Genomic DNA, 26,410 nt, shown 5'->3' with positions numbered 1-26,410 from the left:
TAAACATTTTGGTAAACGTATTAAGTTTAGAAACTTTCTAAATAAAGTTTGAATATAATTTAAGCGCTTTATTGTAATTCGTTATTCCAAAAATAAACGATTAATTATAGTCAACATTTATAATTAGAATGTATTATTATACAATAAAAATTATTTAAATATTTAAGGTAACTGAAATAATTATTAATTTAATTAAACCGATTTATTGTAGATGTTTTTTTCCAAAAATAAACGATTGAATGAATCAGTTAATATATTCAAAAAATAAATTGTTTAATTTAGGAATTAAAGATAATAACAATAATAAAAAAATCATAAATTCTTTACTTAATTACTGTTTTTATTGTCAATTTTAAAATTATTTGTTTGTTTTAAAAAATCACAATTATGATTTAGAAAGCTTAATAAATTTATAATCTTAACAAAATTAAAAGTTTCTGTTTTTAGTTTAATCTAAACTTAAATTGGCCGGAAAATTAAATTGAACGGAAATTAGCCGGAAACCAAAATATAAAGATTTACCGAAGAAAACTATAATAACAGGTTAGCCGGAAAAAATTAATAATTGGACAAAGAAAACAATTACAAATTTAACTTAAATATATTCAGAAATCGGTCGGATATAAAGTACTTAAAATTCAATATACAAAACAATAAAAAAATGGCCAGAAAAATAAAATACTTAAAGAACAAAACTATGAAAAAAGGTTAGCCGAAAGTAGTTAAGAATTGGAGAAAAAAAAACAATAAAAATTGAAGGATTGATAGTTACCTTGAATATAATCATCGGAGAATCAATTACAACGATTTTGATGTCTCCAATCGGTTCGAATCCGAATGGCGGAACTAGGGATCGTATTGTTGGTAAACACTGTAGAGGTTCGATGGTGGATCTGAACGACGGATGTAGGATTTGTATATTCATCGGGAAGTTTCACCGAAAATCAATGGTGGAATTGATTATAGATCTCACCGGCGGAATTAGGGTTCGTATAATCATCGGGATATTAGAGAGAGAGAATCAGTGGTGGAAAACTATATTTTTTGTGAAAAATAAACAAGGTTTTGTTAATTTGGGTGTTTGGAGACCATGACACGTGTCACAATATTAGACCTTAAGAGAATGGTAACTTGATGACTGGATGCACATGTGGACAACCTAGATGAAGGTCATGTGTCCACATTGTATTGCTTTAATAGTATTTAAAGATTTGAGCCAACAAAAACTTGTTATATTTATATTTTGTTCTATTTTCGTGTTCCTTAGTATATATGTGTGTAATGTTTAACTTCTTCAATTTGAAAATTTATTTTGTTGTTTTAATCATGTTATTTTATCGCACTACAAATATTACAGTTAGACTAATTTATCATGTTACTTGTAAAATTGTGGGACAATAAAATCACGCTACTTGAAATATATGTAGTGTAATTTTATTTTTTTAGTTGGTATTTTGTGATATAGTGTAGTTACGCTATACATGTATTTACCAAAATGTCACTGTGTTTTTTTTTTCATTCAATCCGCACGCTTCGCAGAATTATGATTTTGTATTTGATCTGTCTTCTATATATTTATATCATGGTTTTGTTTCACCAGCCATATCCCGCAATCATACTACATATTACATTTTAAAGTAATGTGGAGTATCGTTTGCATGGTTTTTAAGTTCTTGAATCCTAGCTACTGGTTAGGAGGTTTTCATTTTGGTTTTGATATATTCGGCCTTTAGAAAAAAATAAAAATTAATTGCATGATATGTTAGAAATGTTTTATTTACACAATTCTCACGTATATCGGATTAGGAAGAATTATCAGCATGGATTGTACATTTGTGCCTTACGCATACTAGTAGTTATAACTGCCATTTAGAATTATGCACAAATTCTATAATAGCAAGAGTTATGTCAATATTCCATGAATATCGGATTATTTGTTTCCATAGTTACCGATATTCTATTGTATCTATATATTGTAATGGTTTGTGAGTGAGGAGATTGATTGAGTGCTTACCAATTCTAATATGGTATCACGAGCCCCCAAAACCCTAGATCCTACTCCACCCTCACCTTCTCCCTCTAGGTTCTCCAACATCCTATACCTCCCTCCCGTAATCTATCCCTCCCTGTACCTCCTCTCCCATTCCTATTCCAATGGAGTCTCGAATCCACCCAGCCGTCACGGTGTTGAAAATCAAGACCTTCATTCCCGTCACGTTGGAGATGTCGTCTTCATCATCCAACGACCCTGCTGCAGGTAAAGATAAAGCCAAAGACGATAAACCCAAAGATCCGGCCGAATCATGGGAGCGTATCGATTCCACAGTACTTCAATGGATTTACGGTACAATCTCGTCCGATTTACTAAACACAATCATGAAGAAAGACAATTAGTGCACTTTTACTTTTGCCCACCCTAAAAGTGCACTAATTTTGACGTTATTTTACTAATCTCGTGAAAATAACGTTAAAAGTGGCGGAAGGTTAATCAGGTATCATGTGGTGGCGTTGATAGCCGAAAGACAAGGGCACATGCACCAATCAGCCGGTGTCCCTGATGATTGAGTGCTATGTGCCTTATGTCCAAGGCTTGATGCAAAACTACTATCGAGCCGGGGGTCTCACCGGAAGCAGCCTCTCTATCCCTATGGGATAGAGGTAAGACTGTCTACATCTTACCCTTCTCAGACCCTACCATAGCATTGCTATTGGTGGGATATACTGAGTACGATGATGATGATGATGATGAATCATGAAGAAAGACACTACGGCTGCCGCGGCTTGGAAAGCTCTCACCGCGATTTTTCAAGACAATCAAGTTACCCGCGCCTTGTATCTCCAAGCAAAATTGTCAAATATTCGATTTGATAACTTCTCCGATGCGGCTGCGTACTGCCAGGAAATCAAATCATTAGCAGATCAACTCGCTAATGTCGGTAGACCTCAAGATGATGAACAGTTGGTCATGCACTTGATCACCGGCCTTAACGAACAGTATGCTCCGTTTGCCACCGTCCTGAAACACCGAAAACCGCTACCCTCATTTTATGATGCTCGGTCCGACTTAATCTTTAAAGAAACCAGCAAAGCTGCCGCCACTTTGGCATCGGCAGCCGCCGCCGGGTCAGCGCTACATGCAAAAACCGGACTTGTTTCGGGACAGTCGGCAAACAACAGTGGTGGTTCCATCGGGTCTCACTCTAGTCACGTTCACGGCAATCAGCAACAAACCTTTACCGAGTACTCGGGCTCTCGGAGTTCTCTCGGGGTCGTGGCAAGGGGAGAGCCCGTGGACGAGGACGCAATAGTTGGGGACGTGGAGGTGGTCGATTTAATACTTGGCATGCACAGCAACAATGGCCACAGAACCCGGCCTTTCCCCACTTATGGTCATCAACCCACTTGGCAAACTCCATACTGGCCGACCCCACCCTGTCTGTATCCAACCTCCTCCCCACAGCAAACTAATGGGAATGGGATCCTCGGCCCGCGTCCTCAACAAGCAAATTACGCGGCCTATGCTCCGACAAATATTGAACAAGCGTTATACACAATGTCACTGAATCCGCCGGAAAACTGGGCGCTTGACACAGGCGCAACGAGTCACATGAAAAACAATCCGGGTAACTCTCAATCTCTATTTAATAATGGTATTACTCAAAACATTATTGTTGGCAACGGTATGACCATTCCGGTACTTGGCCTTGGCAATCAAACTTTAAAACCGCCCTTCCCACCCTTTAAACTTAACAATGTCCTTTACTCACCCAAACTAATTCAAAATCTTATATCGGTCCGTCGCTTAACGACCGACAATTGGATTTCAATAGAATTTGACCCCTTTGGTTTTCTTGTGAAGGATTACAGGACCCGGGCGCCTATCCTTCGATGCAACAGCAGCGGTGATCTTTATCACCTCCTCTCTTCCATGCTATCCGACATCAAACACCACACCGCCTTTGCTGCTGTTTCTCAAGATCTCTGGCATCGTCGTCTCGGACATCCGGGAAATGATTTACTTAATAAACTTAGACGGTTTAATCTTATTTCTTATGCTAAGAATTTTAAACACACTTGTGAATCTTGTGTTTTTTGGTAAAAGTGTGCGATTGCCTTTTGTTGACTCTATGTCTACTAATTTTTTACCGTTTGATATTATTCATAGTGATTTGTGGACCTCACCGACACTTAGTATGGCCGGACATCGTTACTATATATTATTCTTATATGACTATAGTAACTTCCTATGGACCTACCCCATCTCCCACAAATCTAAAACGTGTGACATCTTTAAAAATTTTCACCACCTAATTCAGATGCAATTTGAACGCAAAATCAAATCGCTTCAATGTGATAACGACACTGAATACGTAAATAACCCTTTTAAGAAATTTTGTGCCGATAACGGCCTCCTATTTAGGCTGTCATGTCCACACATATCATCTCAAAACGGTAAAGCTGAAAGAAAAATCAGAACCATTAACAACATGGTTCGAACCCTTCTCGCTCAAGCCTCTCTCCCACCCAACATGTGGCACCATGCCCTCGCTATGGCCACCTATCTCCTCAACATAATACCTAGCAAAAATCATAAATTTTTCACACCGACCAAACTTTTATATAACTGGACACCCTAGTACGACCATTTACGAGTGTTCGGTTGTCTTTGTTATCCCCTCTTCCCTCCCTCCACCATAAACAAACTCGCACACCGTTCCACCCCTTGTATCTTCATTGGATACCCACCTAATCACAGGGGCTACAAATGTTTCAACATTCAAACCAACTAAATTTTAATCTCGAGACACGTCGTCTTTGACGAAACGATCTTTCGCTATGCTTTCAAGCAAAACGTGCCTCGCCTACTCACCGACTATTCTTTTCTTGATGCTAATCCTCACCCTATTCTTTGGCAAAATATCTCTAAAACCCCCCTGCCCAAAACACTCCACCTGTTGAACCACCTTTAACCCCCTGCCTCTCCAAACCACACTCCAATTAACCAGCCGACCTCCTCCCCAGCCCAACCCACTTCCCCACAGCACTCGGCCCAACCACCCTTATTACAAAATCAGCCCAGCCCACCCTCCAGTAACCCCTCTTCAGCCGAACTACACTCCACCCCACCTGTAGTCACGGCCCAAGGCCAACCACCCACATCCGTCCATCCGATGCGTACTCGGGCAATGGACGGAATACGAAAACCGAGAAACATACTCAACCTAAATACCCAGACGATTGCCCCCATTCCAAAAAACCCCATCCACGCTTTACACACCCCGGAATGGTCTGATGCCATGTCTCATGAGTTCAATGCCCTTATTCAAAACGAGACTTGGGAGCTTGTCCCTCGTAAACCGACCATGAATATTATTCGCAGTATGTGGCTGTTTAAACATAAATACATGTCTGATGGTTCTCTTGAACGATACAAAGCCAGATTAGTGTGTGATGGTCGTTTGCAGCAGGTCGGAATTGATTGTGGCGCGACCTTTAGCCCAGTGGTTAAACCGGCCACGATACGTACAGTTCTCTCTTTGGCTTTGTCTAAATCATGGTCGGTGAAGAGGTATGTACCCGCCTCAACACCGAGCGAGGCGGGTCAACCCACAAGATATAGACAAGAGACTTGAAATCAAGATATTATGAAGGCACAAAGCCAAAACCTATGCGCATGGCGCATATCACATATGCTCACGCATATCACATATGCTCATGCATCACATGCTCAGGCATCACATATGCTCACGCATCACATATGCTCACGCATCACATATGCTCACGCATATCACATGCTCACGCATATCACATCTGCGCGTGGCGCATCCGTGCGTGGCGCATATCACATGCTTGTGCATATCACATCTGCGCATGAAACATCTGCGCGTGAGAATAAAGAGAAGACCTCGCGCATCCTCAGGATAGACGCATATCACACATGCACATAATCAACCTCGTCCTTATCCAAATCAGGATTAGGGCAACCTTGATTGTGCACGTCAGACAACCTTTCAGAAGGTATCTTTTTAAGGAATAAGAATATGCTGATGTTGACAGCTGCCAATGAAAGGTGGACAACTCAGCAAAACCCATGTGCTACCACGTGATTATAACCAATGAAAAAGCACCAGGTGTCTCAAGGACACGTGGCGCAAAGCAATTGGAGGAGGCCAAAAAGGCCCTAATTGGGTCTGAGCCCAATAATTGGAAACCCTAGCACTATAAATACCATATCAACTCCACAAGGAGAGTACACCCAATTACACAGTATTCAGCTATATTAAGCAATACACTCCCATTTCCTTACTCTCATATTATTATCTTCTCCTACAAACTCTTATTCTCACACCGGAGGGTTACCCCAAAGAGGACCCCTCTGTCCCTTTCTGAGGGGTAAGTTTACGGTGTTGTTCATTTTGTAGGTGGAAGAATCCAGATCCCAGAGATCCATCGGTGAAATAGCATAATCACACCCGAGGAAAGTTGATCGTCTACCCGTGAGTCGATCTACGCTTCTTCAGTCGGTACATCAACTTGACGTCACAAACGCTTTCCTGCATGGTACACTAAATGAAACCGTCTACATGTACCAACCTCTCGGGTTCCGGGATAAACGCTTTCCGGATCATGTGTGTCGTCTAAAGAAGTCTTTCTATGGCCTGAAGCAAGCGCCACGAGCATAGTACCAAAGATTCACTGAATATGTGATATCGTTGGGTTTTGTTCAAAGTAAGTGTGACAATTCTTTATTCTCGTTCCACTACCAAGACCACACTGCATACTTATTATTGTATGTTGATGACATACTATTGGTCACCTCAAGCACCGGATTACGCGAGAGGTTAATGACCGACCTCGCTAGTGAGTTCTCCATGAAAGATTTGGGCCAGTTGAACTATTTTTTGGGGATTCACGTGACACGTAACGGAGATACGATGTTTTTGTCTCAACAATCATATGCTAACGACATCGTAAAGCGAGCCGGTATGACAGCGTGTAAGCCGGTTTCTACGCCTGTTGACACGAATTCTAAGCTAGGGGCAGGATCTGGGGAACCGTTTCACGACCCGACACTCTACAAGAGCCTTGCGGGGGCGCTTCAATATCTCACATTCACTCGCCCTGATATCACCTATGCGGTACAGCAAATCTGCATGCATATGCGTTGAAACGGATTATACGATACATCAAAGGCACGTCTGATCAAGGCCTCACCCTCGGGAAACCCGCGGACCGCTCGTTAACGGCGTATACGGACGCCGACTGGGCGGGGTGTCCGAACACTCGTAGGTCCACGTCCGGCTATTGTGTTTACTTCGGGAATAACTTACTGTCTTGGTCATCCAAACGTCAACCCACTATTTCCCGGTCTAGTGCGGAGGCGGAATATTGAGGTGTTGCAAACGTGGTGGCGGAAATTTGCTGGTTACGGAATCTGTTACTAGAAATTCGCCATCCTATTTCTCAGGCCTCACTCGTATACTGCGATAATGTCAGCGCGATCTACTTATCCGGCAACCCGGTTCAGCATTAACGAACGAAACATATAGAACTCGACATTCACTTTGTTCGGGAACAGGTTAAGCTAGGTCGTGTTCGTGTTCTTCATATGCCATCTCGTCATCAGATTGCCGAAATTTTCACGAAAGGTCTTCCAAGAACTCTGTTTGAAGATTTTCGATCCAGTCTAAGCATTCGGTCTCCTCCCGCTTCGACTGCTGGGGTGTAATAGCAAGAGTTATAATAGAATACGATTTATGTCAATATTCCACGAATATCGGATTATTTGTTTCCATAGTTACCGATATTCTATTGTGTCTATATATTGTAATGGTTTGTGAATGTGGAAATTGATTGAGTGCTTACCAATTCTAATATTCTATCATCCTAATCTTAGCTGTATGCTTTTTTTCCTTTTTCTTTTTTTAGTTAAGTTTGTATTACATTATGCGTTGTTATTATGTATAGTAACTCACTTTATACAGTATAACATAATCAATACTTGAGAAGACTAACTAATATAAGGCAAGACTTGGATTTATGTGTACCTATGTTGTCAATGGCATTTTATACAAGCATCTGCATCGTAGATTCGTAGCTATGCTATACAAGTTCATATTTTCACCTGCCATACGGTACATCTACAATGAAATTTATGTTATAAATGCATTGTAGCCTAAAATAATAGCTTAGTATACTACTATAAATATACGGTGGTATTTACAAATTTTTCCTACTCATTTTACAAAACACTTTCCAAATATTTTCGTGTAAAAATATTCATATGTACGAGTATTGATAATGCGTGTGTGGTGTGAACTTTCATTTAAATCAACCAAGAGAGTAAAGGAATAACATAGCCTCAAGATGGATACTTTAGGATATTTAAGCTCGTTTATTATATGATGTTATGCATCACACTTCTTTTGGACCATGTATATTATCTCTAAATTATTAGTTGTTTTGCACAACTAAGAGTTTACTTTAGTGACTATTATAAATATAAAGGTTTACTTTATAAGTTTTTAGATATAGAGGTGTACTTTAGTGTTCTTTAAATTTTTTCATAATATAGAGAATCTAATGTAGTGATGTTTTAGTTGTTTTATTTTTATTTTTCCTGTATATTATATAGAGAGCAGAGATATAGTATAGAGACTACCATATGAATGTTCTTACAGGTGTAAAGCCGAAAAAAAATTGTATGAAAACTAGGACACTAGTAATAAAAGTAGACATGAAAGAAGGGAAGGAATAAAATGAACATAAAATAGAAGGAAAGATGAAGATTAATAAAGAAAGGACAGAAAGAAAGGAAATCAAGAGGTAAAAATGAAAATGGATTTAAAATATAGAAATCAGACCAACCCTACTTAAACAAAATGTTAAAATCACCAAACCACCCTCTACTAATATTTATTAGTCTTAACGATTTAGATGTTATACCTTGTTGACCCACTTTCAAATAGAGGGAGTGGTCACAAATCAAAGCATGCCACAGTAGAAGACAAAGCCAGTTTGGTATACTATATCAATATATGTCTATATCTATAATTCTACATGCATTCATTATTATAATTATTTTTTTATGATTATCGGCCACTAGAATTCAGCAGCCTCTTGTTCCACCATGTAATCCCTTTCCACTTGTTGGCATATTATAATAGTTTTAGTCCAACCACACGACAAAGACATGACAATCGGAACATTGCACTTTATCAAACATATGCCAAATAAACTCGACATAGTTATGAAACTAGTTAATTAATCCAAACCAGAAATGTTTAAACTGTTAGGTATTGAACTGATCAGAATACAAACAAAACAATATCTCATGCACACTCATTTTATTAAATGAAATTCGAGACCACACATTTTCTACTTTTCTTTCAAATATTTCCTTAAATGAAACTAGAAGACACACATTTTTCTTTTTTCATCTTCTTAATCATCTTTACAAAATAACTGAGAGTTTAATCGTTTTAGTTTTATATTAATAATCAACACATAATTAATAATGAAAAGCTAAAAGATGAAGGTGCTAGCTGCTCAGCTCAACCCGAACCAATCCGTTTTATCGTCTACTAAAAATGTTTTAGCTGATTTTATATGTTACTAGTATAGCTTTCTCATCATTTTGTGCCTTTTGTTTTGTTGCTGTTTTGATTGTTATTGTCAATAAAATGTTTTTGAACTCGCGGTCCTTAGATAAACGAAAAGTCTGCTAAGTAAAATATTTAAAAAATAAGGGGTTCCTAAATATTTTCTTTCAGATTAATGCCTCTAACAATGGAATATCTATGATGCAGGATGATCACAAATGTGAGCTCGTATAACGGTCACCACTTGGTAAATATGTTTTCGTCCAGCGGGCATGCATCCGAGGCGTTTATCCATCTCACTACTAGATCATGCTCCAAAAGTAAAGGTGATGGAAGGCTCAGAGCTTCATTAGATGGTAGTTTTCCTGTTAATCAAAAGAGGATTAACGGTGTTGACAAAAATGGCGTTAGTGTGTCATCTGGAGTTGTGATACAGCCCGACTCAATAGCTTTGGGTACACTGGCAGCTGAAACAACGCCTACCACTAATGGTTTTTCTGCTCATGATGATTATGGTTTGGATCAACAAACTGCGGGCTTCTCCTCCATTCCCGAGGCCATAGAAGATATACATCAGGGAAATGTTTGTTCTTTCATTTGCTTCATTTGTATGCTATTACTCTATTAGAAGTTGTAGTTTTAAGATAACATTGGCTTACAACATTTATGATAAATATTGAATTGTATTGCAGATGGTAGTGGTTGTTGACGATGAAGACCGAGAAAACGAAGGTGATTTAATAATGGCAGCATCGTGTGTTACACCTGAGGCCATGGCGTTTATTGTTAAACATGGAACCGGGATTGTTTGTGTCAGCATGAAAGGCGAAGATTTGGAACGACTGGAACTTCCTTTAATGGTTGATAGTAAAGATAATGCAGAAAAACTCAGTACCGCCTTCACAGTATCAGTGGTACGCGTAATTTTAATACATTCAAAAAAAAATTAAGAAGAAAAAATAAATGAATGTATGTATGACTTTATATGTACTATGTAGGATGCAAAACATGGTACAACAACAGGTGTGTCGGCACGTGATCGAGCGGTTACAATAAAGGCTTTAGCTTCAAAAGATTCACAACCAGGAGATTTTAACCGCCCAGGTCATATATTTCCGTTGAAATATAGGGAAGGTGGTGTTTTGAAACGGGCAGGTCATACGGAAGCTTCCGTTGACCTAGCTGTGTTAGCTGGGTTTGACCCGGTAGCCGTGTTATGTGAGATTGTGGATGATGATGGTTCGATGGCTCGCTTGCCAAAGCTTTGCGAGTTTGTTAAACGGGAAAATTTAAAGATTATATCTATAGCTGATCTGATCAGGTAAATTGCCAAAATTAAGTTGTTTTGACCAAAATTAAATGGGTCAAAATTTCCACCTTTTGATTTCATGGAATAATGGTTTTCTTACACTGGTTTAAATTTGGCAGGTATAGAAGGAAGACGGATAAGCTAGTGGAACGAGCTTCAACTGCACGTATACCTACTACATGGGGCCCGTTTGTTGCATATTGTTATAGATCAGTGTTAGATGGAATAGAACATATTGCTATGGTCAAGGTGAGAGCACATTTAGAAAAAAGTATTATTTGCAGGTGGAAAATCGGCTCATTTTTTAGTGGACAAAAAAATATTTTTGGGTCAACCATATGCTGCAAATTTTAAAAGTTTTCGTTGAAATTTAAAATTAACTGGATGAAACATTTTTTATTTTAAAACAGGGTGACATTGGGGACGAAAAGGACATTCTTGTACGGGTACATTCAGAATGTTTAACGGGTGACATATTCGGGTCTGCAAGATGTGATTGTGGTAACCAATTGGCACTTGCAATGCAACAAATTGAAGAGGCGGGGAGGGGTGTTGTGGTCTATCTTAGAGGTCATGAAGGAAGGGGTATCGGGTTGGGTCACAAGCTTCGGGCTTATAATTTGCAAGATGATGGTCGTGATACAGTTGAAGCCAATGAGGAGCTCGGTTTGCCTGTTGATTCAAGGGAGTACGGTATTGGTGCACAGGTAATATTAATTTATTTATTATATAAATTCCATTCATCTTGCAAAATAACTAATTTGCTCTTGGTTTCATAAACATTGAACTAAATAGATAGATGTGACAAAAAACTCTAGTTTTGTTATAAAGTGTCTTTCCTTTTAATAAAGGAATCTAGGAGAATAATGCATTTGAGTATGCTTAGAATGACTTTCAACCCGTTTTAACTTATAATCTTTTTAATTAAATTATGAGTAAATTACACAATCATCCCTGTGGTATGCCAAAATCGTCCCTGTGGCATACAACAGAGGCGATTGCGTAAGTTACTCTAACTATAGCTTAACCCGTTGGACCCACTAGATATAAAAAACTACACAATTCACCAAAACATTGTTTTATTTCAAAATTCTTATTTACATTGCACGTTAATTGTGATTACAAATAATATCAGAATGATATTTTTTTTCATAAAGTTGTATATCAGTAATACATTTGGGAAGCTTTTGAATTGCTTGCCCCCTTTGACCCGTTTCCGTTTTTAACTAATCCTTTTGATTTTACCGCAGGCCCACTTGAGAATAAACGGGCCTGGTTGCCACCTTAAATTTCAAATTCTTTAAATTTCATTATACAAATTTCTTGTTCGTAATTGTATGCTTTAATGAAAACATGCAGATTTTGAGAGATTTAGGAGTTAGTACAATGAAGTTAATGACAAACAACCCTGCTAAATACATTGGGCTCAAGGGCTATGGTTTGGAAGTTGCAGGCAGAGTTCCCCTAGTGACTCCAATTACAAAGCACAACAAACGATATCTGGAGACCAAACGGGCCAAGATGGGCCACGTTTATGGCTCTGAGAACAATGGCATCCCAAACCTTATAAACAAAAATGGCAAACCAAGTGTATAAGTTTGGGTTATCATCTATAAATGATTTGACTCATTCTTTACTTACCCTCGTTGAACCAGAGTTTAGAAACCGAAACCAAAAGCCTCATTCTTTGAAACCAATTTGTAATACATGTTAGATGGTGTTGGAAGTTCCATTTATGTGCTGGTTAATGCATTGATTTTTGTTTTTTTTATTTTAAATAATCTGTAACTGCGCGGTTATTCAACATGACATTCGCTATACCAACATAAATTTGGTATCCAACATCACATTTGCGACATTTTACTTTCGATATCACTAATTCCATCAAACTTAGACGAGTGTTACAACTAAATAAAGATGGAGAAAGAAAAATTAAAGAGGGCTCAAGATTTTACATCATAAAATTTCTGACCGTCACCAATGACCTAAAAAACCTATAACCTCGTCTAGTGCTATGGTGCTTGTTTCTTATGAAAGTGGCGTGGGTTCAAAACATTAAAGGTGCTATTTGCAATGTTAGGACATAAAGCCAAACTCACTGACAACTACTGAATTGTGAATTACTACTTTTTTTTAATAACGTTCTTTATGCGTTCGTTTGAGATCCGGCGATAACCAAAAAGATAAGTTTATTTTTCATTTTGGATTTTGATCTTTTCTTCAGGAAAAATTATCTTTTGAGTAGTGATAACCATATGCCAAATACAAACACCAACAATTGACACATGGCCCAAGCCGATTGAACAAAAAACACCAAAACAAGAATACAAAACGCCTCTTACAATCATAAATTACACCAGTCTTCCTAAGATAATCGAAAATAATTCTTATAAACAACCCTCTTAAGTTAATAAATAGGTGAATTTAAACATGTTATATTAATAAATATCTGTAACTTTAAATTATTTGGAATCTTTTGTTCTTTTGTGAAAAAGGTCATTTACGATCTGCTGAATCCGATAAAAAATTGGGTTGAGCAAAAGTGGTGGCAGGTAGCTTGTAACCTTCTTTTATTTAATAAATTATCTTCAACATGTTCCTCAATGTATGCTGAATATCTGTATGATTATGTTTTTCTGCTGCACCAGTACACGGGCATCTCTAGTAGTCGGTTATCGACGCACGGTGAAACTATTTCCTTCTGTTAATCACATGCACTGTGTTTTTTTTAAACGGCAAATTTCTGTCGGGCCTTTGAACTCAAGACCTCACAACCACTTAGGGTCTGTTTAGTATAACGTAATGAAATGAATGAGCGAATGGAATGGACGTGAGAATGGATTGGACAAAGGAATGAAATAGATCATTACCATTTCATTATCATGTTTAGATACTATGTAGGAATGGAATGATTGTCCCTTTATTATTATTATTATTATTATTATTATTAGTAATAGTAATTTTTAATAATAATATGAATATTCATATTAACTCATTTTTTAGGATCTGTACGTTTCAGCGAGATCATTAAACCGAATAAAAATAATCGTAAAAATATTGGATCATGCATGCATGTTGTGAAGCGTTCACTCGTAAAATAATAATATTAATAATACAATAATAACTGTAATATAATAATAGTTATATTTGTTAGTGTAATTTTGTGTAAGTATGGGGACCTAGTTGTCGCACTTACAAACTTAGGGGGTTTTGAGTTAGTTTTTCTTCTATTCTTATATATGGTTATAAATAGGGTTTATTTGTAATAAAGTATTCACACCTTATTAATCAATACAATAACGGTTTAGACTTGAAATTTAAGGTTAGGGTTTAAAAAACTTCAATTGGTATCAAGAGCTTAAGGTTAGGGTTTAAAAAACGCAGAGGTGAAGCAATGATCATCGATCAAAGCGAAGTCCGGCACAGAAGGTGGTCACTTGAGATCACAAGCCTTGTGACGGTTTCGAAGACGAATCGAAGGTCAAGAGCAGCACAGAAAAAGAAGATTCCGACGACCTGTTGGTAAGGTATCCGTCGGCGGCAAACCCAGAATTCCGGCGAACTATCTGCACAGAATCCGACGAAGAGGAGATTGATTAGCAGATTTCTCTTCTCGATCACGGTGAATCTGGCGACATGAGAGCAATCGGTACAGATTGCTAAGGGTTGTTCGTTTAAAATTCTGCAAGTATTGTGGTCCAAGAAGATAAGCATCTTTTGACCTTTATTGTTAAAAAATTAAAAAAAGGTCATACAGTCAAAAGTAGTTGGTGTTTGTGCACAGAGGGTTACGAAAGAAAGCAAAACAAGAAATATTGTATTTTTGAGTAAAATACTCAAATTATATACTTGTTTTACATACAAGACTACTCTTAAGAAAACTTGATTATAAGTTTTTCTTTTCGTAGATCAAGAAATTGAATCCAGATTTCAATTTAAGTAACAACGATCAAGAGAGAAAAGATGGGTGATCAACCAAATAATCAAGTTGGAGGGCCAAGTAATCAAGTCGGTTTTCCCAAAGAACCGAGTTCCCTCTCGATTCAGTTTCCGATTCTTACGTCCACCAATTACACGATTTGGACGGTAAAAATCAAGGCTATCTTCAAGGTTCAAGGGTTGTTGGAGGCTATTGAACCAAGAATGGGAACGGTGGTTGACCCGAAGATAGATGGGTTGGCGATTGTGTATTTTTATCAAGGCATGCCGGAGGCTTTGGTGACGCAAGTGGCTCACCTTTCCACCGCTAAAGAGATATGGGATGCACTTAAGACTCGTTTCGTTGGGGTTGATAGGGTTCGAGAAGCACGTAGTGAGTCTCTTCAACATGAGTTCGATGTACTCAAGATGAAAGAGACGGACACGATTGATGACTTCTCGACCAAGATTAGCCAAATAGCTTCCAGAGCAAGCAATCTTGGAGAACCGTTTGAAGAAAAGACCCTAGTGAGAAAGCTTTTAAAGTCCGTTCCGAGAAAGAGGTATATAGCGATTGTTGCTACTATTGAACAGTTTGCCGATATAAAGACCATGACGTTCCATGAAGCCGTTGGACGCCTAAAAGCGTTTGAGGAACGATTTGGAGATGAAGACAAACCCGTGTCCGGTAAGCAAGAACAACTCCTATATACATATGAAGAATGGAAAGCTAAAAACAATCAAGAAAGGCGTCATGGGAAAGGCAAGATGGGAACCGAATAAAGTCAAAAGAACAAGGGAAAGGGTAAGGTTGTGGATCAGGAAAAGAAAGAACCCCGGGTGAAGAAGGATCGGTCAAAGATTAAATGTTATCGGTGTGATGAACTGGGGCACTTTGCCACGTCATGTCCTAACCGAAACAAGGAGACGAACGATCAAAGTAACCTCGCTCAAGATGGCGGACCGATTCTAAACATGATGACGGTAGCTCGGAGTAAGGAATATGTCGTTTTTCTAAAAGAAGACCAGGTTGATCCAAAGCAATATGCTTTAACCCTATGTGATAAAAATGCATGGATTCTTGATAACGGGGCGAGTAACCACATGACGGGAAATCCGGAATGGTTTTCTAACATCGATCGTAACAAGACCGGTAAAGTAAGTTTCGGTGATGGTTCGTGTGTTGAAATCGAAGGTCGGGGCACGACAATAGTAGAAGGTCAAAGGGGAGAACAACGAGCCTTGAGTGACGTTTATTTTATTCCATCTCTCAAAAATAATATTATAAGTCTCGGGCAATTAGACGAAGGAGGATGCAAGATCGGGATTGTAACATCCCCAAAATTTCGATCCAAATTTGACAACTTAGGAAAGTTGAGGGATCAAAAATAATATCAAGACAAGTTATGAGAAAATATTAAATAAGTAAATATAAGAAAAATAAGGAAATAAAAATATTTCCTAAGTTAAGTTTAGTTACATGAAAGAAATTCCATCCCACATTGGAAGATGTAAGAAAGTGGAAGCATTCCACTAAAGTATAAATAAGGAAGATGGAATCCATCCCACAAAGAAAGTGGTAAAGAAATGAAAGCTCTTTATAAGAAAGAGATTTTCCATAGTAATATTCTTTTATGAATATCATGCATCAAGCAGTCCTAGCGGAGGGTACATAACACCCGACGCTCACGGGCTCGGGCTAGGGCTCGGGCGAGGACGAGGACGAAGGCGACGGCGAAGGGCGTTGGGCGCAATGTGGCGCTTTGATGGCGAACTTTGCACTTCGCACGCTCACATCGCCGCGAGCCGCTTTAAGAGTCACCTTAGTATTTTTGGACAATGAGAATTAGACCAAAAGTGACAAGCTACAAAAGATGAAGGACTGAAAATGAAAAATAATATACAGGGACCCATTGCGCTACGCGATGAGTCTAAGGAGACGGCCATCGCGTACCGCGATGGGCCGTGATGACGCATCGCACACGTGTCACACCCAGGCGACACGTGGCAGTGTACCAGGACACGTGGCAGAATGTGTCAGACCACGTGGCGACACGTGGCACACATGTCAGGCCACATGGCGAGACCTTAGAAATGTGGGCATCGCGATACGCGACGGAGTCAGCGAAGATCCCATCGCGTACCGCGATAGTACACAAATTTGGCTATAAAAGGGGAGGCTCATGGCATTTCTCCACACACCTCCCACACACTCTCTCTATAATTTATACTCTCTTTCTACCTCGGTTTGCGTGCCGAACACCGTTTTGCGTGCCACAGACCCGACAAATCATTACCTCGTAATCCGTGCCAAATACCCGACGTTTCCTCGAAATGCGTGCCACTCAAGGAACCCGACATTCCTTCTCGAAGTACGTGCACGACCCGGCGACATCTGAACATCGTCTCGATTTACGTGCCAAGAAGGGTTGATCAAGAACGCCTTGATAAACGTGCATATAGAGTAGAAGTGTTGCCCGTATAAACTTAGGAATATCTAACTCCGAATACCCGTGCAAGGTAGGGGTTCTGCCTAAGTTATTATTTTATTATTATAAATGGCTTAGACCAAAGTCGGAGATATAGCCAAACCTTGATTATGATTAAGAATAAAATAACTTTTCTTAAGCAAAGGTTATAGTTAAAGTAATATTTCTTTATTATTAAGAAATATAATGTTCATAAAGAAAGAATATAAAGTTAATGTTTCTTCTTGAAGAAGAAACATAGTAAACAAGCAAATGGACTAAAGGTCCAAATGTTTTGAATAAACAAATGTTTTTATCAAGGTTAACGCTATACAAAAACGGACTAAAGGTCTGAAGCTAGATCGCTGATCTAGATATTTATACAAAGGTTATTCTCGTATTATAGGTCCGAGGTAACAAAACAAGAAGAGGAAATCAGAAAAACAGGAATCAGTAACAGAAACTGATTATAAACAGAAAAGGTGAATACGCTCCAAACCTTTTATAATGAGTCTGAATGTTTGCATAGGATTTACGAATCCTTAAAACTTTGTGTTACAGTAATAAGAAACGGACACTCTGATTAAGAGTATACATGTGTCTGGATCCAAACATACATGGTGACTCGGCATTTCCCCGAGGCCATGCATATCATCAACATGCCTCTGAAGGTCTACGGGACTGTTCAGAGAAATGATATTGTGTATATAATTAATTGTATATGGTACTTAGGGTAATTTGATCCCAATTTAGTTGGGTGCCTAATGAGTAGTCACAAAGGTATTATTGTTGGTTTCACAAAGATATTGAAAAGATATTTTAGAGTCAGCGTTATTCACCAGCTTTGTGCTGACGTATTTTCCCACCCATATTACAGGGAAACAAGAAAGGTTAGAACAGACAAGCAAGAAGGAATAGAAGATTGGAGTTATAGTCATTAGATGCTATCTGGTGGCTCAGATATTTTATTTCAAAATATTACAAAGAGTTATGTTTTCTAAAGAAATGTATTTGAAACATTGAACGGGTATTATAACCCGAGAGTTTAATAAGTTTTCTGTAACATCACGTAAATATCGGGCCAAAAATGTCAAAATTTCAAAGTAAGTCTTTGAGAGTGCAACTCGACTCAATTTTCGATGGAACTGGGCTTAAAGTTGTCGAAGGAAGATGAAAATCCGAAGGTAGATCCGACCGGTTATAGAAAGATAATCGGAAGCTTGCGGTATTTAACTCATACGAGACCCGATTTGAGCTACTCGGTTGGTTATGCAAGTCAGTTCATGCAATTACCAACTCAAGCTCATGCTCAAGCGGTTAAATATATTCTCCGATATCTAAGAGGTTCACTAGACTTTGGTATTACTTACTCGAGAGGCGGAAACAGTGTGTTGCACGGGTATAGTGATAGTAGTCATGCGATGGATATGGATGATGGTCGAAGCACCTCAGGTTTGATTTTCTACTATGGTACATCACCGATATTATGGGTTTCTCAGAAACAAGGAACGGTGGCGTTATCATCATGTGAGGCTGAATTTATGGCAGCTACATCAGCTGCATGTCAAGCCTTATGGCTTCGGGGTTTGTTGTAAGAGATGACCGGAGAAAAGGAGGAAATCGTGACGTTGAAGGTGGATAATTCATCGGCTATTGCTTTGATGAAGAACCCGGTTTTTCACGGGAGAAGCAAGCACATCAACACACGGTACCATTTCATTCGGGCGTGCATCGAGAGAGAACAAATCAAGGTGGAGCATGTCAGTGGAGATTTATAAAGAGCAGACATCCTTACAAAAGTGTTGCCATGGTTGAAGTTTAACGAGATGCGAAGCTTCATCGGTGTCACAAGATTAGGGGGGTGATTGTTAGTGTAATCTTGCGTAAGTGTGGGGACCTAGTTGTCGCACTTACAAACCTAGGGGGTTTTGAATTAGTTTTTCTCCTATTCTTGTCTAATAAATAATTGTATGGTTATAAATAGGGTTTATTTGTAATCAAGTATTCACAACTTATTAATCAATACAATTATAATTTATTTTTTTTTACCTACCAACAATACAAAGTAATGATTCATTTCATTCCCATGTGGTAACCAAACATTTCATTGGAATGGTAATAACCAATTCCATTCCTTTGTCTATTCCATTACCACGGTCCATTACATTCTGTCGTCCATTCCATTACCTCATACCAAACCGACCCTAAAGGTTTAGACTTGAAATCTTATTGTCTTCAATATTTTATTATACAAAACAATAAAATAATATAACAATAATCATAATATAATAATAATATGTTATACTATAATAATAATAATAATAATGATAATAATATTATGATTTGTTGATTCCATTCCATAAAGGAATGAAAACAAAATAGCTATTACTAAAAGAATGAAAATCCTATATTTGAAGGAAATTTCATTTATTATGGAATGATTCTTTTCATTACTACATAACAACCAAACATTGTTTTTTTCATTTTTTGGAATGACACGTTTCATTCTATCTTCTATTTCTTTATATCATACGCTTCCTTGGTGTTTAAAGGTTTTGTCTTTATTAATGGACCACATACTTTAAATCTTGCTTCTGTTATATATTTGTATGAATTAATCAACTTCTATTATGGAACATAGTCTAGAGATATATGGTCTAGATGAAGTTTTCTGTTATAGATTACTTGTTCAATTTAATTAGATGGTATGAGTATATGGATAATTGCCTAATTGTAGATTTGGATCACTTGTAGATGAGCTTATTATATGTTTTAACTATTATTATTATTTGATGTATCATTTAATTTTAAGTTTATTTTTAGTCATCAATTAAATAATAGGATAGTTAAATGACAGTAACACATATAATTAATATCTATACATGTGCACACACTCATAACTATTTTTAATTTACAAAGTAACAAAAACAAATTGTTTTATCTGAAATAAAATATGTAATTAGGTGTTATATACAGAGGATAGATTAGTTGAAATTTCTTTTTCTTGATATTACTTTTTAGAAGCGATTGCATATATAATCAATACAGTTTGATTTACTATGAATATTTATAAGTTCTAATAACTTTTTGGAAATAACAGAAAAAAATATTGAGTACTAATGATTTATTTATAAAGTGTCTATATATATATATATGATATTCTTATATTATTAGAAATATATATTTCTTTCTTTTCATATCATATCTTCTTACTAGTCTATTTATTTCAACGACATACAAATATTACAGGAAAAAAAACTAATGAAACCAGCTCGAAACCCAAATGAAACCGACCATTAAACACCCAACCAGTCAACCAGAAGCGTATTTATTGTTGATGTGAATAAGATGAAATGATTTCATTTACAAACATCTGAATATTGTCGTCTGATGAACCACCATTCTCCAAAGCTTGACGCGCTGCGATCTTCAAATCCACCGCATTCTTCCTAAACTTCTCCGATCCCGGCCCCCTCATAACCTCTTCCACGCATCTTCCCACTTCCTCCCCATCAAGTACACCTTCTGAATTCTTATTCAGCTTCACACCAACCCTCCAAACATCAGTCACGAGCTTAGCGTTTGTAGGCTGATCAGTCCATTGTGGACAAGCAATAACTGGCACACCCGCAGTGATGGTTTCCAGCATTGAGTTCCACCCACAGTGACTCAAAAAACACCCCACTGACGGGTGTGATAGCACGGCTGATTGTGGGCTCCAGCTCACAATCAAACCTTGCTCTTTAATCTCCTCCAAGATCTCAAGTTTTGGAAGTTGTTGATAACTGGGTGACATTAATATCACCCAGAGAAACGGCTGGTTTGTCTTTTTCAAACCAGCCGCTATACCCTGTATTTCTTTTTCTGACCAATATAAAAGAGTTCCAAACGAGATGTAAACAACCGAAGAGGGTTTTTGTTTGTCTAGCCACTCTATACAATTACTCTGGTCGTCATTCGATTTGGAAAGATCAAAACCGATATCTTCTTCCTTACCCAAAAGCGTCGCGGGAACTATTGGTCCTACTGGCCAAAATACACGGCCAGCATTATTAATCGCCACAATCACATCTTTCTCGAGCTCCATGAATGAATTCCCGAGCACCCACTTCACCTTGTGCATGTTACAAAACAATTCTTTTAGTACACTACCAAAGCTGGCAAACGTATTTGTTGGAAGAACAAACGAAGGCAAATCATCCGTGCGAAAAACAGGCAATCCTGGCAGCTTAACGTTCATATTAGGCTCACTTTCGGTTGGGAAATCATGGAGACGATTGTAATAATGATGATATATTTGGTAGACAGTGCATGGTTGGATCCATAGCATGGCGTTGGGAACACCAACCTCAGCTGCCACATCAGATACCCACGGCAAGAAAGGTGTATGAATAATGCATGCAAATTTTTTTGGATGGGACCGGATAAAGGCCAAGAGGTTAACAGGTCCAAACTTGCTTATCATATCCATGGAGTGTACCAAATCGGCTTTTCGGTTATAGTCTAAAGGCAGACCATCGGAGAATAACGCAAGGTGGACGCCGCCGATCATGGTGTTGTCTTTGAAGGGATATTCGTTTGTGGTAAGAGTGACATGGAGGCCTTTAGAAACAAGACTTTTGCCTAGTCTTAGGATGGGGTTTAAATGACCTGCAGCTGATGGGGTAACTAGAAGAACATTTATGTTTTGATTTTGTTCATAAAAAGAACCCATTATTTTGAGGTGGTGAAAGATTTGGGTGAGGTATGTAGAGGAGGGTGCGGTATGCATTAATTTATATACTTTCCTATAACGTGAGAAGTGCATTCAAATTGTTTAATGTCTTCTTTCAGATTATTGAAATATAATTTTGTAGTAAGCTATTGTCACATGCGGTTGTAGCTAGGCAGAGATTAGGTAGACAGTTTATTAAATATAGAATTTTAAAATGAAATTTGTAATCAATTAATTGTATTTAATTAGTTACTAATATTCAAATTATATCCACAACATGTTGATAAGATGCACCCGAAAAGAGCAAGAAGAAATATATGTTCCGCATGTATCATATATACTTAAATTGCGATAGGAGCAATTATGTGTCTTGCAAACAAAACGAGACCTGAAATTGCGTTCTAGATACATGTATTAGCAAGACATAGTTCTTGTACGATACGTTGCTGAAAATGTTCCACATACGTATAATACACATCCTAAAACGTACATGCTCTTAATGTGTATATACGTGATGATAAAACCAGAAGAGGGAGGGGATAGCGAGGTCCAAGCTCGTGCCACATGTGCAGTACACGCTCTGCTAACTAACCAACGCCATTTCTATGTGTATCTCTTTGCTCGTTATATTTTTCTTAACAAAAAATTGTTTTCACCTAAAATATCTTGCAAGAATTTGAATTACCTATCATTTCATATTTGAATAAGCAAATACTTACGCGATCATGGGTATCCACTATCAGGGCAGTCTCCGAGAATTTATATGCCTCGTCCGAGCCGAAATAAGAAGGCCCGTAGACTTTAACGAATAACGAAATATTATAAGCAAAAAAAATTTAAGGCCTTATGTAAATGGATTTTTTGTTTGGTTTAAACAATTAAATTTTTAAATGGACTTATTTGGTTATGATTTAGGTTGTGTAAAAAACTTCGTGTATAAAATAAACTTAAAAATGTCTCAAGTGAGATTGGAACTTGCAACCTTTGGATTGAAAGTCATAGCCTCTTACTACTAGACCAACCTAGTTATTGTATGTCTAGAGTAAAACATTAAATATGCATATTTTTTTTCATATATATATATATTTGTGCCCCCGAAAATTAAGTGCCCCGACCGGTCGCCCACATCGCCCTATGCCCGAGCCGTCCATGTCCACTATGTATATATATATATACAAATTATTGTGAATGGTCTTTGAAACATGTGAATAAAATAAAGATACGCTTGAGTTTAAATAATCTAGGAAAATCGGTTTTTATTGGTCCCAACTATCGTCTTTTAGTCACTGTCGGTCCCAACTAACGAATTGGCTGCTGACAAAACCAACTTTTAACGTATTTGTTCATAACGGTCCGCAACTAACAGAATTCTAACGTCGTTAGTTTCAGGTCGCCGGAAAAAGTTTTTGGCCGGAAAACACACATCTTTTTCCCCAAAACTCAACAATTTTGTCCCAAACATCATGGTAACTTTGTACCATATCTTTAGGAACATTTTTATAGCAAAAACCCCAATATTGAGGTGGCCGGAACCCTAGACCCATCGTCAAAATCAGTTGATGATGCTTAAGTGATGGTGGTTGGTTGGCGGTGAGTCAATTGGTGGTGGTGGCAGTGTTCAGATGGTGTTTTCCGGCAAAAAAATTAACTTTTCCGGCCAAAAACGTTTTTCCGACGCTGAAACTAACGGCGTTAGGATTCTGTTAGCCGTGGACTGTTAGGAACAAATAAATTAAAAGTTATGATCATCATTGACCAATTCGTTAGTTGGGACCTGCAATGACTAAAAGGCAATAGTTGAGACAAATAAAAACCAATTTTCCAGGATAATCACAGAACATGTGAAGATAAAAATAAAGATTTGACACTTAAGTGTTTAAATAACCCAGGATCATCAGGCATATGCATAGATCTCGACTCGGAAAAAGAAAAGCAGTATTTAATATGAAAACAAGATGCAGATATAATGAAGGTGCATGTGTCACAAAATATTTAGCATAAATTAGTATGAGTATGAAACTAATGCAAGTCAAAACGTATTCAATAACGCAAAGCATCATCCATAAAATATGAGCATGAAACTAACGCAAGTCAAAACGTATTCAATACGTAGTGGCGGATCTAGATAAAAAGCTGAGGGGTAACACAAGCTTAACAAATTTTTGTTCAGGGATAGTCGATGAATAAAACAGAAAAAGAGAAAAATATACTTTATCAAGAGAGTTGCGAGCTACCCCTCAATCTTAACCCAATATCCATGTCAATTCTTTTCAAATATTCATTGCTTAAATGATGTTTTTGTTTTACTACTTTTCTTAAAAATTACTAACACATTAAACCACATATTTATCCATCATAACACTATAATTTGGATATAATGAAAATCACCTTTAATTTTAAGAACTAAACAACTAAATTAACCGATCAATTAAAACAATAGTCATTCCACATAAACCATAGAAGGAGCCCCCTCCATATTATTATAAAAAGATAAAGGGATACTAAATTTTAATACTTTAGTCGGAAATACTCTCAACTTTCGATTTGTTACTCACCACTCCAACTTCCACCTTATTTTCTTCTATTACTCCATAACTAACAGAGCACTAAAGTTGGGAGTATTAAAACCCATATCCCAAAGATAAGGGAGTGACCGAAGAAAATAAGGTGAAAGTTGGGAGTGGTAGGTAACTAATCGAAAGTTGGGAGTGTTTCCGACCAAAACATTAAAGTTAGGAGTATTAAAAACCAATATCCCAAATATAAATAAAAAACTTAAGCTTAAAAGTGCAATTTGTTTGGGATTTGTTCACAATATCTCATTCTTCCCATGAATTGCACGACTTAGGTGCCTGCAAGTTAACCAGGAGAGTACCATCCTGCATGCCAACAATCCGAAGACACCCGAATGGGGACTAGCATTTATGGAAGCCTGCTAATGACCCGTTCAGTTGCCAGAACATAGCCCCTTATACCTTTATTTTCACCTCTCCCAAACTTTGAAGGGGTCTTCACTAATATTTTCTACATCATAATAAATTATAAAATGTTAATATTAAATAAAAAAAGTTCAATCCAAGATTAGCCATTCGTTTGTGAATTTAGTAAACTTATCATATTACGTACATATTATTTTATTTATTTTTAAAATCAAACCACTTTTATAAATTAAAACCGGTTAGATAATAGTAAAGATTGAGTGAGAGAAACCATGTCCTTGGATCAATACATGGTTCTTATATAAACTATATTACGTTACGACAAGTTCTCTGCCTGTTGTATGTAGTTGAAATAAAAATCATATTATAAATTTAAAACCTTGTTGCATTTGTGTGAAAAAACAACCTAAAAACAATGTTGTAAAAGTAGGTCTAGAAGACCAAGTACTTCCCGAGTAATCACTACAAGATATGGTGCCGAAATGACTTTCTTTAACTTCGCCTTGTTACTCCGAATCGATCAAATATGGTTTCAGATTTAGTCGGTCAAATCGGGCCGGATTTGACGTAAACAAAAAAGAAAACTAATTCTTATTTTTATGATATTAAAGAATGAATATCATTATCTTAATTAACAATTAGCAAGTTACATAGTATACTTACGTATTTAAAGTTGTATTTCTTTCATTCATATTGATATTTACATATTTTGCTATAAATATAATAAATTTATATAATTTCCCGAAATAATTTACCATGCCGAGTATATTAACATACTAGTTTTTACCCCCCCCCCCCCGGTATTACGGGGGTTGTGTTTCTTTTTCATGTCTAATATTTATATTTTTTGGATTTTAATTTTATTTATTGTAAGAAAGTTAATAATATACTTAGGGTTTGATGATGAAAGAGTTTCACAAATAAATGAGATGTTATAATCCGTTTAAAATATATGAGTTTTGTAAGACCCATGGCCCGCTTATGTTTTTTACTATAAAATTGTTACTTAATATAAATAATCTTTTTTCTTAAAAAAGTTGGATATTAATTTTTAGTATATCCCTATTTTATAAGATTTTCATATCAAGGTGAGATTATTTTTTAAAATAATGAGATGTTATTACGCGTTTAAGGTTATCTGGGTTTAGTGAGACCCATCCCGGTGTATTCGGATCAAATGCATGATAAACCTTCATTTACAAATAAAATAATCTGGTGGTTTGAGAGAATGTAAGAAGCAACAAAGAGCTTTTAAGGATTTCGTTTATATATTTAAGATTAAGATTCCTAGTTCTATGGTTTTTCTTTCCTTTTTTTGCGCGCAACATGTATTGTAATATATTTGCATCCTCATATGTTGTTTTACATTATTCATATATATATATATATATATATATATATATATATATATATATTTTATTTATTGTAAGAAAGTTAATAATATACTTAAGATTTGATGA

General features: G+C 37.1%; 1 protein-coding gene and 2 pseudogenes across 1 annotated transcript; 2 read left to right on the top strand and 1 right to left on the bottom strand.

The window, feature by feature from the left end:
* Positions 1–9,799: 9,799 nt before the first annotated feature.
* Positions 9,800–12,745, top strand: LOC143609669 (bifunctional riboflavin biosynthesis protein RIBA 1, chloroplastic-like). The gene is made up of 6 exons (XM_077084360.1): positions 9,800–10,185; positions 10,295–10,516; positions 10,601–10,923; positions 11,031–11,160; positions 11,322–11,618; positions 12,271–12,745. The coding sequence occupies exons 1-6, from the start codon at positions 9,811–9,813 to the stop codon at positions 12,505–12,507; spliced, it is 1,584 nt and encodes a 527-aa protein (XP_076940475.1). The 5' UTR covers positions 9,800–9,810; the 3' UTR covers positions 12,508–12,745.
* Positions 12,746–18,436: 5,691 nt separating this feature from the next.
* On the top strand, positions 18,437–18,892 carry LOC143609661 (secreted RxLR effector protein 161 pseudogene; annotated as a pseudogene).
* A 1,617-nt stretch (positions 18,893–20,509) lies between these two features.
* Positions 20,510–22,084, bottom strand: LOC143609666 (UDP-glycosyltransferase 84B1 pseudogene; annotated as a pseudogene).
* Positions 22,085–26,410: the final 4,326 nt, after the last annotated feature.

The sequence above is a fragment of the Bidens hawaiensis genome, unplaced genomic scaffold (assembly GCF_021521415.1).
Source record: "Bidens hawaiensis isolate Kalapana, Puna unplaced genomic scaffold, B.hawaiensis_p1.1 tig00008721_1, whole genome shotgun sequence".
Classification (NCBI taxonomy): Eukaryota; Viridiplantae; Streptophyta; class Magnoliopsida; order Asterales; family Asteraceae; genus Bidens; species Bidens hawaiensis.
The sequence above is the reverse complement of the archived record's forward strand: the minus strand, read 5'-3'. Positions and strand labels throughout refer to the sequence as shown.

Bases quoted from the DNA above. Each gene is read 5' to 3' on its own strand.
- LOC143609669 (XM_077084360.1), top strand. From the start codon at position 9,811: ATGATCACAAATGTGAGCTCGTATAACGGTCACCACTTGGTAAATATG. The intron at 10,924-11,030 runs GTAAATTGCCAA...TAAATTTGGCAG, and splicing joins TCTATAGCTGATCTGATCAG to GTATAGAAGGAAGACGGATA. The intron at 11,619-12,270 runs GTAATATTAATT...GAAAACATGCAG, and splicing joins AGTACGGTATTGGTGCACAG to ATTTTGAGAGATTTAGGAGT.